General features: G+C 41.5%; 1 protein-coding gene across 9 annotated transcripts in view; it reads right to left on the reverse strand.

The window, feature by feature from the left end:
- elmo1 (engulfment and cell motility 1 (ced-12 homolog, C. elegans)) overlaps positions 1-16,306 on the reverse strand; it is a 267,831-nt gene that overhangs the window by 137,572 nt on the left and 113,953 nt on the right. For all 9 annotated transcript variants that reach the window (XM_048613453.1, XM_048613493.1, XM_048613463.1 and 6 more), the window contains one exon: positions 1,153-1,203. In XM_048613453.1, coding sequence (XP_048469410.1) covers positions 1,153-1,203 — 51 coding nt within the window. The remainder of the gene's footprint in view (positions 1-1,152; positions 1,204-16,306) is intronic.

The raw sequence follows: 16,306 nt of genomic DNA on the forward strand, positions 1-16,306 counted from the left end.
CAGTTATAGTAACAGAATCCACTGATATAGTTACAGCCAATATTATACAGAGAAGCTCCTCCAATGAAATTAATTGATCATTATAATCTTAGTTTTGTTTTAGGAAAGCAATATTCACTGCATCTTGTAATGTTTTGCCTGCAGGAATCAAACTATCTGACCTATCACTTAATCAGTTTCAATCAACTTAAGATGATTTGAGAAGTTCAATTTATGACAATTCCAAGTGGTTTCTTTTTTAAGAGGTCAGAAGTTGTTATAGGAAGGATATCGTTAAGCTGGAGAGAGTTCAGAAGAGATTTGCCAGTATGTTGCTGGGAAGGGAGGGTTTGAGTTGTTAGGATTGCTGGATAGGCTGGGACTTTTTCACTGGAGCATAGGAGGTTAACAGGTGACCTTATAGAGGTTTATAAAATCATGACAGGTGTAGATAAAGGTGAATGGCAAGGGTCTCTTCCCTAGGGTGGGGGAGTTCAAAGCTAGGGGGCATATTTTTCAGGTCAGAGGAGAAAGATTGAAAAAAGACCAGGGAAACTTTTTCTACACAGCAGGTGGTTCGTGTGTGGATTGAACTTCCAGAGGAAGTGGTGGATGCAGATACAGTTACAACGTTTAAAAGACATTTAGGTAAGTACATTGATAAGAAACGTTCGGATGTTTATAGACCAAGTGCAGGCTGGTGGGACTAGGTTAGTTTGGGATTATGGTCAGCATTACTGGTTGGACGGAAGGGTCTATTGAGTTTAAAATGCTGTTTGACTCTATAGTTCTAAGTCTTCATAACTGCCATCCTCCTCAAGACCAGAATTCCTGGTTGGCTTGATGTCTAAGTCACTGCCCTGGTTTTTCCAACTATGGAATTTTGTGCATCCTTCATGGTAGCCAAACATTCAGGCTTCTCAGCCCTAAGCTCTGGAATTCACCCTCCAACTTGTCAGTCTCCAACTCTTCCTTGAAGACTTTCCTTAAACCTATTCTCTTTGATTTCCTTCTTTGACTCAGTTTAAATTTTTATCTCATCACGCTTTCTTGAAACATCTTCAAACATTATAAAAGGTTAAAAGTTGTTTATAATTGTTGTTTTCTAATAAAATATGTAATCATTATTCAGGCATAAATGATGGCTTTTCCCAATATTTATCGCAGACTTACAGTTAAAATAATAGAACGCAGCTGTTTCTGGGCCAAGATATTTGCTATTTCCTATGAAGAGAGAAAAAGATATCCACAGTTTAAAAGAAGTGCAATTTAACAAGCAATCACAAATATGAAAAGAAAAGAAAATTACTGAATATACCTGTGAATCCAAAGTTGCAGATACATATTTTACCATAATACAAGAGTAAATAATATTAGTGGTACAGGTTGGTTTCCTGTGCTGCTGCTCCAGTGAATGCGTAATAAGTTTGTTGCACCCTGCTGAAAATATCAAGACTAAAAACTGGACTCCTGGTTCTCATCTGAAGTATTTTCATTCAATATCACCCATCACATTTTCTCCTTCTCTCTCCCTCTCTCCATGTCTTCATGGTTCATTTATTACTGATTATTTCTAATCATGGTTCTTACCATGATATCACTAAACCCACTCGGTAAGAAAGTGGGCTACCAAACCACCTCAGCCAGCATGAGGTTTGAACTCATACTTACGGCGTTATTCTGAACACACCTTAGTTTTCTAATCGGCTGAACTAATTTACATTTTAATAATGACTGAAATTGACTAATCCTATTGAAGTGGTGTACAATTCATCGTAAATCTTTAAATGTGATAGGGCGGCTCTCTCACACTTCATTGCTATATTTCCTGCCCTTTGCAGACTTGCTACACACTCCCACTGTATGGTCCATCCTCCCCTCATAAATTTCTCTATTAGATCGGAAGCATACAGCAAATTTTGTTTTAACTGGCAAAAATTATATACCTCAAATACTGTGATGTTGGAGTACTAATGTCGTAAATAAAGCACAACGGTAATGTGTATATCCTCTGTGTTATGTTTCTATTTTTACATTGATTTCAGGAGGTGTGTTGAGGTTTTCACATAGATTTTTTTGAGGGATGTTGATGTCTCGAAACTTTGCTCGGTCAGGGTTTTCTGCAGTTATGCGTACCTCTTGATTATCTGGAATATTTGATCAACTGGCACTGCCTGGTCCCATAGGTGTTGGTTAATAAAAAGTTTGCTAAACTTCCTTAAACTTCCCAATGTTTATCCGCTGCCAGAGGCTTGGTTACCAATTTCCCAGCCCTCCACTCTCAGAATATACAAGTTTTCTCGCCAGCCCATTTAGTTTCATTTTTCCAGCCCTTCCTCAAGGTATGCGCACTGTGGCAGTGACACCCAATCAGAATTGCAACTCTTTAATAAAATATTACCCGCTCAGCCTGAATGACTACATCCCCCTTTTGTACAAGGGATTTCCATTTTTGACTCAACAACTGATCAGTCCATCTGTTCAAATTGGACTCAGGACCCCTTCCTCAAACCACCACCTCGTGATGCAGCCTGTATCTTTGCCTTTGCTTTGTTCTGTTTCTGCACATTTTCTGGCAAGTCTGAAATGCTTTGTGCACCAGCCTTTGTTGTATTCTTCCGTGATGAGTGTTGCCATTAGGTTTGTGAGGTTTACCATTATCAGCGATATCTGTTTCTCCTGAAGTCCTTCTGAGTCACCAGCAAGTTTCTTTCTGCTCCTGGCTGTTCTTAAAGACCCTAACTTTAGGGAGTTCTGTAATTTTGACTCAGTGGCACTGAAGGAATGACAATATAATTCCAAACCAGTATGATGAAGTACAAGTCTTCAGTAATATTGCTGGAATGTCATCAGACCCCATAGTCTCCAAAGCCTTCAGCTGTTTATTGATATTATGTGAAGCTAATGAATTGGTTGTTTACTGGCAATCATGGCACTGGGAGGCTGAGATGAGTTACCCACTTGGCACTTTTGGCTGAAGACGGATGTAAATGTGTCAACCTAGTGTTTTGCACTGATGTACTTGGCTCCCCCTTCATTGTGGATTAGGAATATTTGTGGAGCTTCTTCCATAATTTAATTTTTTTTCGTCCACCACTATTCATGGCAGGATTGCAGAGTTCAACATCAATGCCTGGTGCTGCTTCTGGCATGCCCTGCTGTACTCTTCTTTGATGCCGGGGTGACTTTCTCGCTTGATGCTAATGGCAGAGTATGGAAAGGGAAGGCCATGAGGTTACAGTCTATAGCTGAATACACTTCTGCCACTGAGAGACAACAGCATCTCATTGATGGTCTGTTTTAATTTGCTAGATCTGTTCTAAATGTGTCCATTTAACGCTGTGGCAATGTTGTGCAACACGATGGGTATCCTCAATATGAAGACGAGAATTTGTCTCCAAAATGAAGCTGTGGTGGTCGCTTTTACAGATATGGTAATGGATGCATCTGTGGCAGGCCGGTTGGTGAGGATAAGGTCAAGTATACTTTTCCCACTGGTTGGTTCCTATGCCACATGTCGCAGACGCAGTCTAGCATCTATGATGTTTAGGACTCAGCAGGCTCAGTCAGTATTGGTGCTACTGAGCCACACTTGGTGAGAAATATTGAAGCCCCCTAATCTGAACACATTCTGCATCCTTGCCATCCTCAGTACTTTCTACAAGTGGTTTTCAACATGGAGTAGAACTGATTCATCAGCTGAGCAGGGGTGTTAAGTGGCAATCAGAAGGTTTTCTTGTCCATGTTTGACCTGATGCAATGAGACTTCATGGAGTTGGGGGTCAATGTTAATGCCTCCCAGGATAACTTCTTCCTGATTGTCTTGTCAACTCTGGTCGTTATTCAGGGATGGTGGTGGTGGCCAGGTTGCCATCAGGGTATGATTCTGTTAGTACAACTGTGGCAGATGTTGTTTGACTAGTCTGTGGAGCAGTTCTCCCAATTTTCACACAAGCCCCAAGATGTTAGCGAGGATGACTTTTGAGGGTTAATAGGGTTTGGTTTGCTGTTGTTACTTCCAGCATCACAGGTACATCAAGTGTTCTATGCAGTTACAGTCCTTTCTTTAGGCTTTGTCGCATTTTGATAGAAATGAGTCATTTGCCGGGCCATTTCAATCAGCAGGCAAAAGTCAGCCACGATGCTGTGGGTCTGGAGTCATACGTAGACCAAACCAGGTGAGGACACCAGATTTAATTCCCTAAAGGGGATATGATAGACGATTGTTACAGCAGCTTTTAATTCCAGCTTTTATTGAGTTTAAATTTCACAACCCGTCATGGTGGACCTTGAACCAGAACCCAGCCTGGGCCTTTTGTATTATTATTCCAGCGACATTACACCTACACCACCACCTCCCCATCGATGTAGCACAGTCTGTAAGGTTGGTAACTTTTATCTTGCAACAGAAAAATACTTCGTTCATTCAAGCGAAATCCAAAGGGATGGACCAAAAATGTATAAACATTAGTGAAATTGCCTCCCTCCTGCTCATTTTGATCTCTATTCAGAACATAACTTTTTGTATCACAAAAATAGGCAGTGATAAGGCCTGCTTTTTCAGTTCCTTGTACTGTAGTTGTTATCTTGCAGAGGTAGGGCGGAATAGTCAAAACTAAGAACACATGAAAGTTGCATTTACAATTTGATTATTCCATTCACAGAGACCATGAGAAGTATTATCAGCAATTTTGCTATGCTGAGCAGAATGGCATGGCCTATCCAGGATGAAGTATATTAAACAACTTAACCAAGGTAACAGCACCACTATCACCAGAGGAGAGAGGGAGGCACAGTGGTTCAGTGGTTAGCATTGCTACTTCACAGCGCCAAGGGTTCAATCCCAGGCCCTTGCGACTGTCTCTCTGGAATTTGCACATTCTCCCCATGCCTGCGTGGTTTTCCTCTGGGTGCTCCGGTTTCCTCACACAGTCCAAAGATGTGCAAGTTCGGTGCATTGGCCACGGTAAATTGCCCATAATGTCCAGGAATGTGCAGGCTAGGTGGATTAGGCATGCAGAGTTACAAGGATAAAGTGGGGGGGGGGGGGGGGGAGAGGGGGGGGGTCTGGGTGGGATGCTCTTTGGAGGGTCCATGTGGACTCGATGGGCCGAATAACCTGCTTCCACATTTTAGGGTTTCTAGGAAATCCAAGGCACAGGTGTGATGGCCCAGCAACCCAGAAGTCATGAGTTCAATCCCCATCACAGTAAAAGATCTCATCATTTTTATATTGGCATCACACTGAAAAGTCCAAAAGATGTCCTAAAAAAATCCAAAATGTTTCACTACATTTCACAATGGAATGGAATTTACTTGGGCTGATCTACTTCTGACTCCAAGCCCACACTACATGACCCTTAATATCCTCTGGATAATTACAAGAGGCAACAGAAGCCTGAACTCCAAGCAAAGATGGCCACCGATGGCATAAAGGATATTGAAAATAACCTTTAAAATGAAATCCTTCCCTGAAAGTTACGTGAACATCTATTACTTTTATGAACAGTTTTTGATTAGCTGATCTCATTTAAAATTAACAACGAGCAAAATGCATGCAGTTATTTGCACAGAAAGTCATAATTAATTGAATGCCTTCAGGGTAGATTGTGAAGTTTTACCATTTACTGATTGAGCAGCATCATGAAAGGACAAAGCTATAGATTTCAGTCCTGCCTCTCTCTTCCTCAGAAAATGGACTGAATCAAACATAATTGTTTAAGGAGAAATAAGGAATAAAATTAAATAAAATATATACACTTTATGATGAGAATAATGTAAAAAGACTGAATAGAAGAAGGTTTCATTGAAAAACATAAAAGATTCACTATTCTTACTCTGGAAAAAGAAAAGAAAAATATAAGCAGATTTAATCACGGTTTATTCCCAGAAGAGCATCAGTTCAAGAAGGACCATTAGTGTTGTACATCTCTAAGTTCATTGCACAGTTTCCCCTGGAGCGAATGTAGAAATATTACTTCTTTAAAAACAATGCTTTTGTTACTATTATCCATCACAGTATATTTCTGGGCTTGGTTTCTTAACAGCTTTAAGCTCTCAGAACAAGCAAAAAGGAGAGAGTAAACTGCACACACTTTCAGACTGTGCCCCCTGTTCTCAGGTACCAACACGTGAGGAAGCATTGGATTCACTGAGCTATGTCTCTCCCATTATTTACTCCCACTGCTGCTGCTTCAGATGAGGACTCCACCAGATCACACGTTCAAACCTGTGTCCATCCCTGCCCTGTAACATTAACTGTTGTTGTGCTGCCCATGTAACATGATTGCACTGTCTTGTGATACCTTTCATTTATTTTCTCTATGGTTTTGTTTTTGTTTTTGGCGATTATTTGTAATTATTTTAATCGACCTGTTCAGACACATTGGGACAAACCTCTGGGCAGATGAGAGTTGAACCCAGACTTTTTGGCCTGCCATTCAGTCTCAGATGAGAAATTACTCTGACATTTGCCAGCATAGCTACTGGAGAATTAACTGAAGGCAGAGAAGTCCAACATTACTTGCAACAATTTTTGCAGCACCATTATAACCAAAACAATCAAACCACATGATTTGTTCTCTGTTCATATTTCTTTATATAAAAAAAAGCTAGCATCTTTCAAAACCATGTAATTTTAAAACAAGAGACAAATACAAGACACATAAACAGGGCAGGTATAAAATTTGAGTGCAATTGCAAATTATGCTTAAGGAAGAAGATTTACTTACAGTCTGAGAACAACTGAAGGCACCAACATTACCCTCCAGATCAAGCTGTGACAGCAAGCAGCAAGAAAGCAGGAGGCAAAAGCTTTTTGTTAGTAACACACACAATGAGAAGCAGAGCCATCAACACTTTTACAATATCCTACGACTTCATGATGATTCCGAAATGAACAGTCTACGTGAAACACAGTGTAGTGTGGACTTGATGTCTCCTAACCTCAGCCATCCAACTCTGCAGGTTTTTAATACTGAAACTTCAAATTGTTATAAATTCAATCCTGCTACCTGGTTTGAGAATTACAATAAAGAAAGGAACAAAAGAGGGAAAGCACCCATTTAAAACATACCTTATACCAAAAGAAGTAGGTGAATTATTACAAGTTTCATTGGGACAATTATGAAGCAGAAGAAATATTACATCTACACAACCATGTAATAAATGTGCAATTTGCAGTATTGAAGTTAAGTCTAATTAGCTCTAAATTTCTTTTTTTCCTTACACCAGTACAATTGTTTCTCCCTTGTTTCAGGAATGTTAGCATTAATGATGACTTTCTTGGATCTGTACACAATGATTATGAACAACCCTCACCCAGTAAAGAAACCTACCCACTTTTCCCTTCAAAAATGGAAATGGAAGGCAATCAGGCAGGTTTCCTTTAGGATGGTGTTCTGACCTGCCCTCATTTTTATATTCACTGAACTTGCAAACAGACCCCAGGAAAATCTCCCTCATTGTCCTTCACCCTCCCACTGCCAATTTGGACAATATTTTGAGAAACACTCTTAGATGCAGCAATCAAACTATATGGCCCATTAACTGCTTTGACGACTTTTGTTTCTGTCTCCAGTCCAACTAAATAATGTCGTTTGTGTCAGAAATGATTAGGAGCAACTTCTGCTTACAAGAAGTAAGATGCAGAGTGCTACTGTGCAGTATAGTAATGTTAACCATGGGTCACTCTTACCTTGGATTCAGAAGGTTGTGCATTTGAGTCCGACTCCAGAGATTTCAGCACAAAATCAATATGCTTAGATGTTGTGACACTATAAAGAGTAACTGTATGTGTGCATATGTGCGTGTGTGTTGGAGGGTGTGGTTGTGCATGTAAGCACCTCTTCATTTTCTGATCTAAATTTTATCAATCAACATGACTAAAACACATCACCTAGTCAGTATCAAATTTTTGGGAGGTTTCTATGTGCAAACTCACTGCCATGTTGCCTAAGTTACAGTAGTGACATGTCAAAAATGCTCAATTGACTATGAAGTGCTTTGGCACATTTTGAGATCATGAAAACTGCTGTATAAATCTTTCAAGTCAGGCCTTACGTATGGAACCACAGGTGATGGAAGAGATATTAAAGAATATTTCGCGTCACTTTTTATTGTAGAGAAAGACATGGAGATTAGAGAACTCGGGGAAATAAATATTGATGTTCTTGAAAACAGTCCATATTACAGGAGAGGAGGTGCTGGAGGTCTTTTAAAAAAAAAGATGAAGGTGGATAAATCTCCGGAACCTGATCGAGTGTATCCCAAGGCATTGTGGGAAGCTAGGGAAGAAATTGTGGGGCACCTAGCAGAGATATTTGTATCATCTACAGCCATGGGTGAGGTGCTAGAGGACTGGAGAGTGGCTAATGTTGTGCCTTTATTTAAGAGAGGTTGTAAGGAGAAACCTGGCAACTACAAACCAGCTAATCTGACATCGGTGGCAGGTAAGTTTTGGAAGGGGATACCAAGAATAGGATTTAAATGCATTTGGAGAGGCAAGGGCCGATTAGGGATAGTCAGCATGGCTTTGTGCATGGGAAATCATGTGTCACAAACTTGATTGAGTGTTTTTGAGGACATGACCAAAAAGATTGATGACGGCAGAGCAGTAGATGCTGTCTACATGGACTTTAGTAAAGCTTTTGACAAGGTTCCACATGGTAGACTAATTAGTAAAGCTATGTCACACAGGATTCAGGAAGATGTATGTCAATTAGATACAAAATTGGCTTGATAGTAGGAGACAGAAGGTGGTGGTGGAGGGTTTTTTTAAGACTGGAGGTCTGTGACGCAGTGTTCTGCAGGAATCGGTGCTGGGTCCACTGTTGTTTGTCATTTATATAAACAATTTAGATGAGAAGTTAAGAGGCAAGGTTAGTAATTTATAGAGTCATACGCACGGGAACAAACCCTTTGGTCCAACCAGTCTATGCCAAACATAATCCCACTAGTCCCATGTGCGTGCTCCTGGCTCTTATTCCTCCAAACCTTTTCTATTCCAATATCCATCCAAATGTCTTTTAAACATTGTAATTGTAAATGCATCCACTACTTCCTCAGGAAGTTCACTCCACTCACAAACGACCCTCTGTGTAAAAAATTTGCCTCATGTCTTTTTTTAAATCTCTCTCCCCTCACCTTAAAAATGTGTCCCCTAGTCATGAAATTCCTCATCTTAGGGAAAAGACAACTACCATCAACTCTATCTATACCTTTTATTATTTTATAAACTTCTATCAGGTCACCTCTCAACCTCCTATGCTCCAGTGAAAAAAGTCCAGCCTATCCAGCCTTTCTTTATAACTCAAACTTTCCAGACCTGGCAGTTTGCAGGTGACATCAAAATTGGTGGCATAGTCGACAGTGAAGAAGGTTATCTAAGATTACAAAGGGATCTTGATCAATTAGACCAATGGGCTGAGGAGTGGCAGATGGAGTTTACCTTGGATAAATGCAAGGTATTGCATTTTGGTAAAAGAAACAAGGGCAAGACTCATACAGTTAATGGTAGGGCCCTGGGTAGTGTTGTCGAACAGAGAGACTTATGGGTTCAGGAATATAATTCTTTGAAAGTTGTGCCACAGGTAGACAGGGTAGGTAAGAAGGTGTTCAGCACATCTTCATTGCTCAGACCATTGAGTATAGGAGTTGGGACATATGTTGAGGTTTTACAGGATGTTGGTGAGGCCACTTTTGGAGTACTGTGTATAGTTCTGGTCATCCTGTAATATGAAGAATATTATTAAATTGGAGAGGATTCAGAACAGATTTACCAGGATGTTGCCAGCATTGGAGGCCTTGAGTTATAAGGAGAGGCTGGATAGGCTGGGACTTGTTTCACTGGAGCATAGGTGGCTGAAGGATGACCTTAGAGAGGTTTATAAATTCATGAGGGGCCTAGATAAGGTGAATAGCAAAGGTCTTTTCCCTAGAGTGATGGAGTTCAAAATTAGGGGATATATTTTATTGGTGAGAGGAGAAAGATTTAAAAGTGACCTGAGGGTCAACCTTTTCACACATGGTTAGAATGAACTGTCAGAGGTGCAGATACAGTTACAACATTTAAGAGACATTTGGAAAGGTACATGAAAAGGAACGATTTAGAGGGATATGGGCCAAATGCAGGCAAGTGGGGCTGGTTTAGTTTAAGAAACTTGGTTGGCATGGACGAGTTGGACTGAAGGGTCTGTTTCCATGCTGCATAACTATATAACTCAAGTGCTTTTAACCTCTGATGTCACATCCATGAGACTACTGTGACAGACTATTCCCATCTAGGACTACACGCAAGGCAGGTTTAGGATCCAGAATTTAACTTTGGAGGAGTGTCAATTAGTGGCCTAGTTCAATAGATACAAAGTTCTTTCTCCCAGTATAGACATGGGTACAGATTACAGGGATGACAAGTGAATAGACGAAAGTGCCATGGCTCTGAACACCACGCAAGTGTGGGGAGAAAAGAGAAATGTAGTAGTAATTGTGAATAGTATAGTTAGGGAAATAGATATTGCTCTCTGCAGCAAAGTCAAAGAGTCCCGATGGTTATTTTGCCTGTGCCAAGGTTAAGGACTTCTCTTCTGTGCTTGGAATGGGAGGGGAAGGATCCAGGTGTCACAGTCCACATAGGTGCCAATAACATAAGTAGGACTAGGAAACAGTTTGTGTTGAGGGATTACAAAGCATCTTGGCACTAAATTAACATGAAAGATTACTGCCCGAGCTATACGCAAATTGGCAGAGGGTAAGAATTAAAGAGTAAATGCATGGTTCAAAGATTGCTGTGGGAGAAATGTTTCTGTTTCACGATTCCAAAAAAATGCAGCACAAAGAGCTTGAGTGCAGTTGTGCATGAACATCAAAAGCCGAGATGCAGATGCAGCACGTAATTGACAAGGCAAATTGAATTTTGGCCTTTATCATTAAAGTGTTGGTGTTCAAAAATAGGGAAGTCTTGTAATAACAAGGTGTAGAGCTGGATGAACACAGAAGATTTTCTTAAGAAGGGTCTAGGCCCGAAACATCAGCTTTCCTGCTTCTCTGATGCTGCTTGGCCTGCTGTGTTCATCCAGCTCTACACTTTGTTATCTCAGATTCTCCAGCATCTGCAGTTCCTACCAAGTCTTGTAATAACTGTGCAGGGTGTTGGAGAAGGCACACCTGGAGTACTGGTTACAGTTTTGGTCTCTGCATTTAAGAAAAGGGTATACTGGCATTGGAGCCTGTTCAAAAGACATTTACTAGATCAATATCTGGGATGAAACGTTTAATTTATCCAGAACTGCCAAACAGGCTAGGTTTAGATTCATCGAGTTTAGAAGAATAAAGGATGATCTTGTTGAAATATACAAGGTTCTGAGGGGGTTTCATGGGGTAAATGTTGAGAATATGTTTCCACCACTGGGGAATCCAGGGGACAAAGTTGCAGTATAAGAGAGCACTCATTTAAAATTGAGATGCAATGGAATTTATTCTCCCAAGATAATGCATGCAATTCTTCATCCCAGAGAGGTGTGAATGCTGGATCACTGAAAATTTATAAAGAAGAGATTGATAGGTTATTGAAATATCAAGGAGTTGCAGGCTATGAAGAGCTGGCATGAAAGAGGAGTTGAGGCTTGGTGCAAATTAAGCCATGATCTTATAAATAGCACAAGCCTGAAGAGCTGAATAGCCTACGCTTACTTCTTTTCTCTAAATTCTCATTCTTCTAAACTCCAGTGAATACCAGTCCAGTCAACCCAATCTCTCATCATACAACAGATCTGCCATCCCAGGAATCAGTCTAGTGAAGACACAAATTTATTCTCCTTGGATTGCTGTTCTCACTGCATCCCAAGATTAGCACCACAGATATATTCTTGACCTCTCTAGCAGCACCACCTCAGAGTATCACAAAAGCAGTGGTGGTCCCCAGTTCCTGTGTGTTCTTCAACTCATTCAATGCCTAGCAGGAAATATTTTTCTTCCTTCCGGTTGTTAAAGAATGCAAGCTCCAACAATGATCAGATACTGACGGCTTTCTTGTACTTTCTTTGTACTACCCCCCTCCCCTCTCCCATCCCTGCCTCTAATCCCATCTCTTGTCATACGTTCACTATACCCTCTGACTGTCCACACTAATTCTGAATGATCTGTGGTGAGAAAGTAACTGTTTTATCCCATTACACCCCCACCTCAATGAATTTCGAGCAACGGCATGACATCAAGCTATACTTCCATATACAGACCCATGGAAATAGGACTCTAAAAGGGAAGGGGTGCAATCAAAATAGAGGACAATGTTTATATTCCAGTGTCTGGCCCCAGTCACACTTTCAAGGTGAAGCAGCAATTTACTCGTACTTCTCGAATATAGTCTTGTCAGACAGTTAGATTGTTGAAAAACAAAACACTTACACGTTTTGGGGGAAAGAGTAGGATTGTGGGGGTTATTGGGAACACTTTCAAAGAGCTGGCACAAGGATGATGGGCTACATGTACAGTAAGATTCCATCAATCTGAAAGTAATGCAAGACTATTTACAGTTCTGAAGAACAACAAGCCAGACAGCTTTCACTCGAGTTGTAAAAGTCAACTGAATGGAAGGCATAAAGGAAATGAGTGTTCATCTCACTTACACAAATACAGGCCGGGATTACAAAGGAACAACAGTGCACAAAGCTAAATCAGTCTCGTATGCATGTTTTCAAATACACATCATGTTACAAGTAATCTGTAGGGAAAAACTTGGTCTTGCTTCTCCAAATGATTTGGTTGTCTCCTGGCAATTGCTAGTTATGGTTGTAGTTATTCATATAAACAATTCATTTTCAAAAGGTGGACTGATTTATTTTTTCTTGCATAAGTCATAAAAATTTTACAACAGTGCTTTCAAAAGTATTTTAACTGCAGATTTATGGAGGCATTTGCAACTTTTTGGGGGGTAATGCCCCTTGCTCATCCATAAACGCAATCTTGAAGGCTGCCCACCATGCAGCTGAAATTAATATACACACATTGGCATATCCAAAGAGAGCAAGTGATTGGTTTGAATAAAGAATCATGAGGGTACTCTCACCAAAAGGGGCCAATTGTTGGCTCCAATCCAATGCTTCCCCAGCCAGCCAAGCATCTTGCACTCCATAATAAACTTGACATCATCTAAACTCTGCTGCTCACATCCTAACTTGTACCAAATTCAATTCATCCACTGAAAACAACAAATGCTGGCGATCACAGCGGGTTAGACAGCATCCATGGAGAGAGAGCAAGCTAACATTTCGAGTCTAGATGACTCTTCATTAGACCTCCAACATTTGTTGCTTTCAGTACAGATTCCAGCATCTGGAGTAATTTGTTCCTCAATTCATCCATTGCTCTGTATGCTCACTGGTCTACAATGAAAACTCTAACCCTTGCTTTCAAGTCTCCACATGCCTTGCCTGCCCCTCTTTCTAACCTGCTCCAACCCTCACAGTAGGGCTGCTCTCTACACGCTTCGAATCCTGACTTCTTGCGCATTAATAATTTTCGTCTGTCCACAACTGGGGACAGTGACTTCAGCTGTCAGGACCTGAAGTTTTAGAAAGCTCTCCCTCAATCTTGCCAGCTCTCTCTCCACTTATTAGGTGCTCCTAATAATGTAATTTTCTAACAAATCTTTAGCTACCTGTCCTAATGACAAAGAACGTCAAATGTTGCTTGTAACACTCACATGAAAAACATCAGGATGTTTTGCCACATTAAAGGAATTTTATCAAGGTGGGTTATTGTTGTTTAAAAAGTTGGGAAACTTGTTCATGACATGCTTAAGAATTATTGACAGAAAACCAAAGAATTGATCCTATCCGGATTTTGAGGTGAACAAGATCCTGGTTTCTCTCTAGAACATTACCGAGTATGATCAATATGCTCAAGTAATTTCTCTATAAATTATCTTGGTGCAAAATTAAAAGCATTTGGCACCATTATTTATTTTCTTACCTAGCTGACCATTTATTATCTTGCACCAGAAAGATTTTAAGAGAATAACTGCTTTAACTAGCATATCTACTCTTGGATATCTGACTGTGACAAACAGACAGCATTCCAAAAACAAAAGTGCAAATAAACTCTTCTCGGTGGCTTGAAAACCCAAAATGACCAGCCCATTAACCCTCGTAAAGTAGGGTTTCCTTCAGATGGGTTTTGGGGCGAGAGGTCAAATTTACATCAGTTTGTGTAAAATGTCCAAAGATAATCCTTTGGGCAATTCCAACCCAGGGAGTTTAAAGCTCATCATAGGAAATTGTGAACAAAAGTCAATGAAATCTGATCATTTGTGTGCTGCTGTCAGAGAGAAAAAAAGTGGCCTTCTGCACTGACCTGATTTTCTTTTCACAATCCAACATTTTCAGGCAAAGCGAAACTCTTTTCCCCACCTAATTTGACCTCCATGTGACTTCAATGTTACATAACCTGGCTGACTAGAAACATGCAACAAATGACAGCCTTCCCAATATCACCCACATGTGGGATGACTAATTCTTACCAAACAAAATATTGGTCACTTTGACTATGGGACTGGTGGAGAATGGAATGGTTCTGGTGCTGCTAATATCCCTGATTGCTAACAGCCACAGTACACATGCTCAGAAAAGCAACAAAGGATCAAAAGTGACAGGACCAGGACACCAGCCCTGGACTCTCACAGGTTGTCCTAGAAATAAGGGACAAATGGAGCCCCTTACAAGACATGGGACAATCAAAGTGAGGGAGAATTCTGCAAAACATGGGATGGTTAATCATCCTGCCCACATCCTGAGAACAACTGTTTGTGCGAAGAAAGTGCATATATTTTCAGGTTCAGGGAGCATATTCGACATGGAAATGGATGGATTTGTTCAGCTATGTTTGATTCATTAGGAGAGTCACTGTGTGTATTAAGATGCTTCATTGAGGAGAGTAATGTAGCCTTTAGCCATGCATCATTAATTATGGCTGTAAAGATCTGCACTCTCAAATGCTCCATAAAACAAATCCCAAAAATTGCCCGAGTTAATACTTGCTGCTTCAAAATAATAGCAACAACATCAAGGGCTCTGTTAGTAAGGCTACACATAATATTGTCAATACAGTGTGGAGCTGGAGGAACACAGCAGGTCAGGCAGCATCAGAGGGACAGGTAAGTGGATATTTCAGATCGTGTCCCTTCATCAGCACTGGGGAGGGGGAAGGGAGCTGGGAAATAAATATGGGGTAGGGGGTTGGTGTTGGGCTGGGCAAAGGCAAGTGGGGTAGTGATAGGTGGATGCAGGTAGGGGTCGTGGAGATTGGCCAATGGGAAGGGTGGGGCAGATAAGTAAGAAGGAAGATGGACAGGCTGCATCAGGTCAAGGAGGCGGGGACGAGAGGGAGGGCTAGACATGGAATGAGGCCAGGGGTGGGGAGATTTGAAAAGCTAGAGAATTCTATGCTGTGACCATTGGGCTGTAAGCTCCCAAGGTGAAATATAAGGTGTTGTTTCTCCAACTTTCGTGTGGCCTCATTGTGACATTGGAGGAGACCCAGAACGGACGTGTCGCCAAGGGAGTGGGAAGGGGAGTTGAAATGGCTGGCAACCAGAAGCTGGTGTTGATTGGAGCGTACAGAACACAGATGCTCTGCAAATCGGTCACCAAGGCAGTACTTAGTTTCTCTGATGTAGAGGAGACCACATCGGGAGCAAGAGATGCAATAGACCAGGTCAGATGATGTACAGGTGAATCCCTGTTGGATACGGAACGTTTGGGGCCTGGTTCGGAGGTGAGAGAGGTGGTGTAGGGACAGGTGTAGCAGTTCCTGCGGTTGCAGGGAAATGTGCCGGAGGTGGTGTGGAGTGTGGAGCGGACAAGGGAGTCGTGGAGAGACCGGTCCCCAAGGAAATCAGGTGGGGGGAGGGGGAGGAGGGGAATCTCTCTTTGGTGGTGGGGTCTAATTGCAGGTGACAAAAGTGGGAGACGATGATGCATTGGATTCAGAGGTTAGTAGGGTGGTATACGATCAACACCAGCTTCCGGTTGCCAGCTGCTTCAGCTCCCCCTCCCACTCCCTCGGCAACATGTCCATCCTGGGCCTCCTCCAATATCACAATGAGGCCACACGAAAATTGGAGGTACACCACCTTATATTTTGCCTCGGGAGCTTACAGCCCAATGGCCTCAACATAGAATTCACTAGCTTCCAAATCTCCCCACCCCTGCCTCATCCTATGTCCAGTCCTCCCTCTCATCCCCGCCTCCTTTACCTGATACAACCTGTCCATCTTCCTTCTCACTTATCCGCCCCACCCTTCCCATTGACCTATCTCCACAAACCCCTACCT

Source organism: Rhincodon typus, chromosome 2, assembly GCF_021869965.1.
Source record: "Rhincodon typus isolate 14 chromosome 2, sRhiTyp1.1, whole genome shotgun sequence".
NCBI classification, from domain to species: domain Eukaryota; kingdom Metazoa; phylum Chordata; class Chondrichthyes; order Orectolobiformes; family Rhincodontidae; genus Rhincodon; species Rhincodon typus.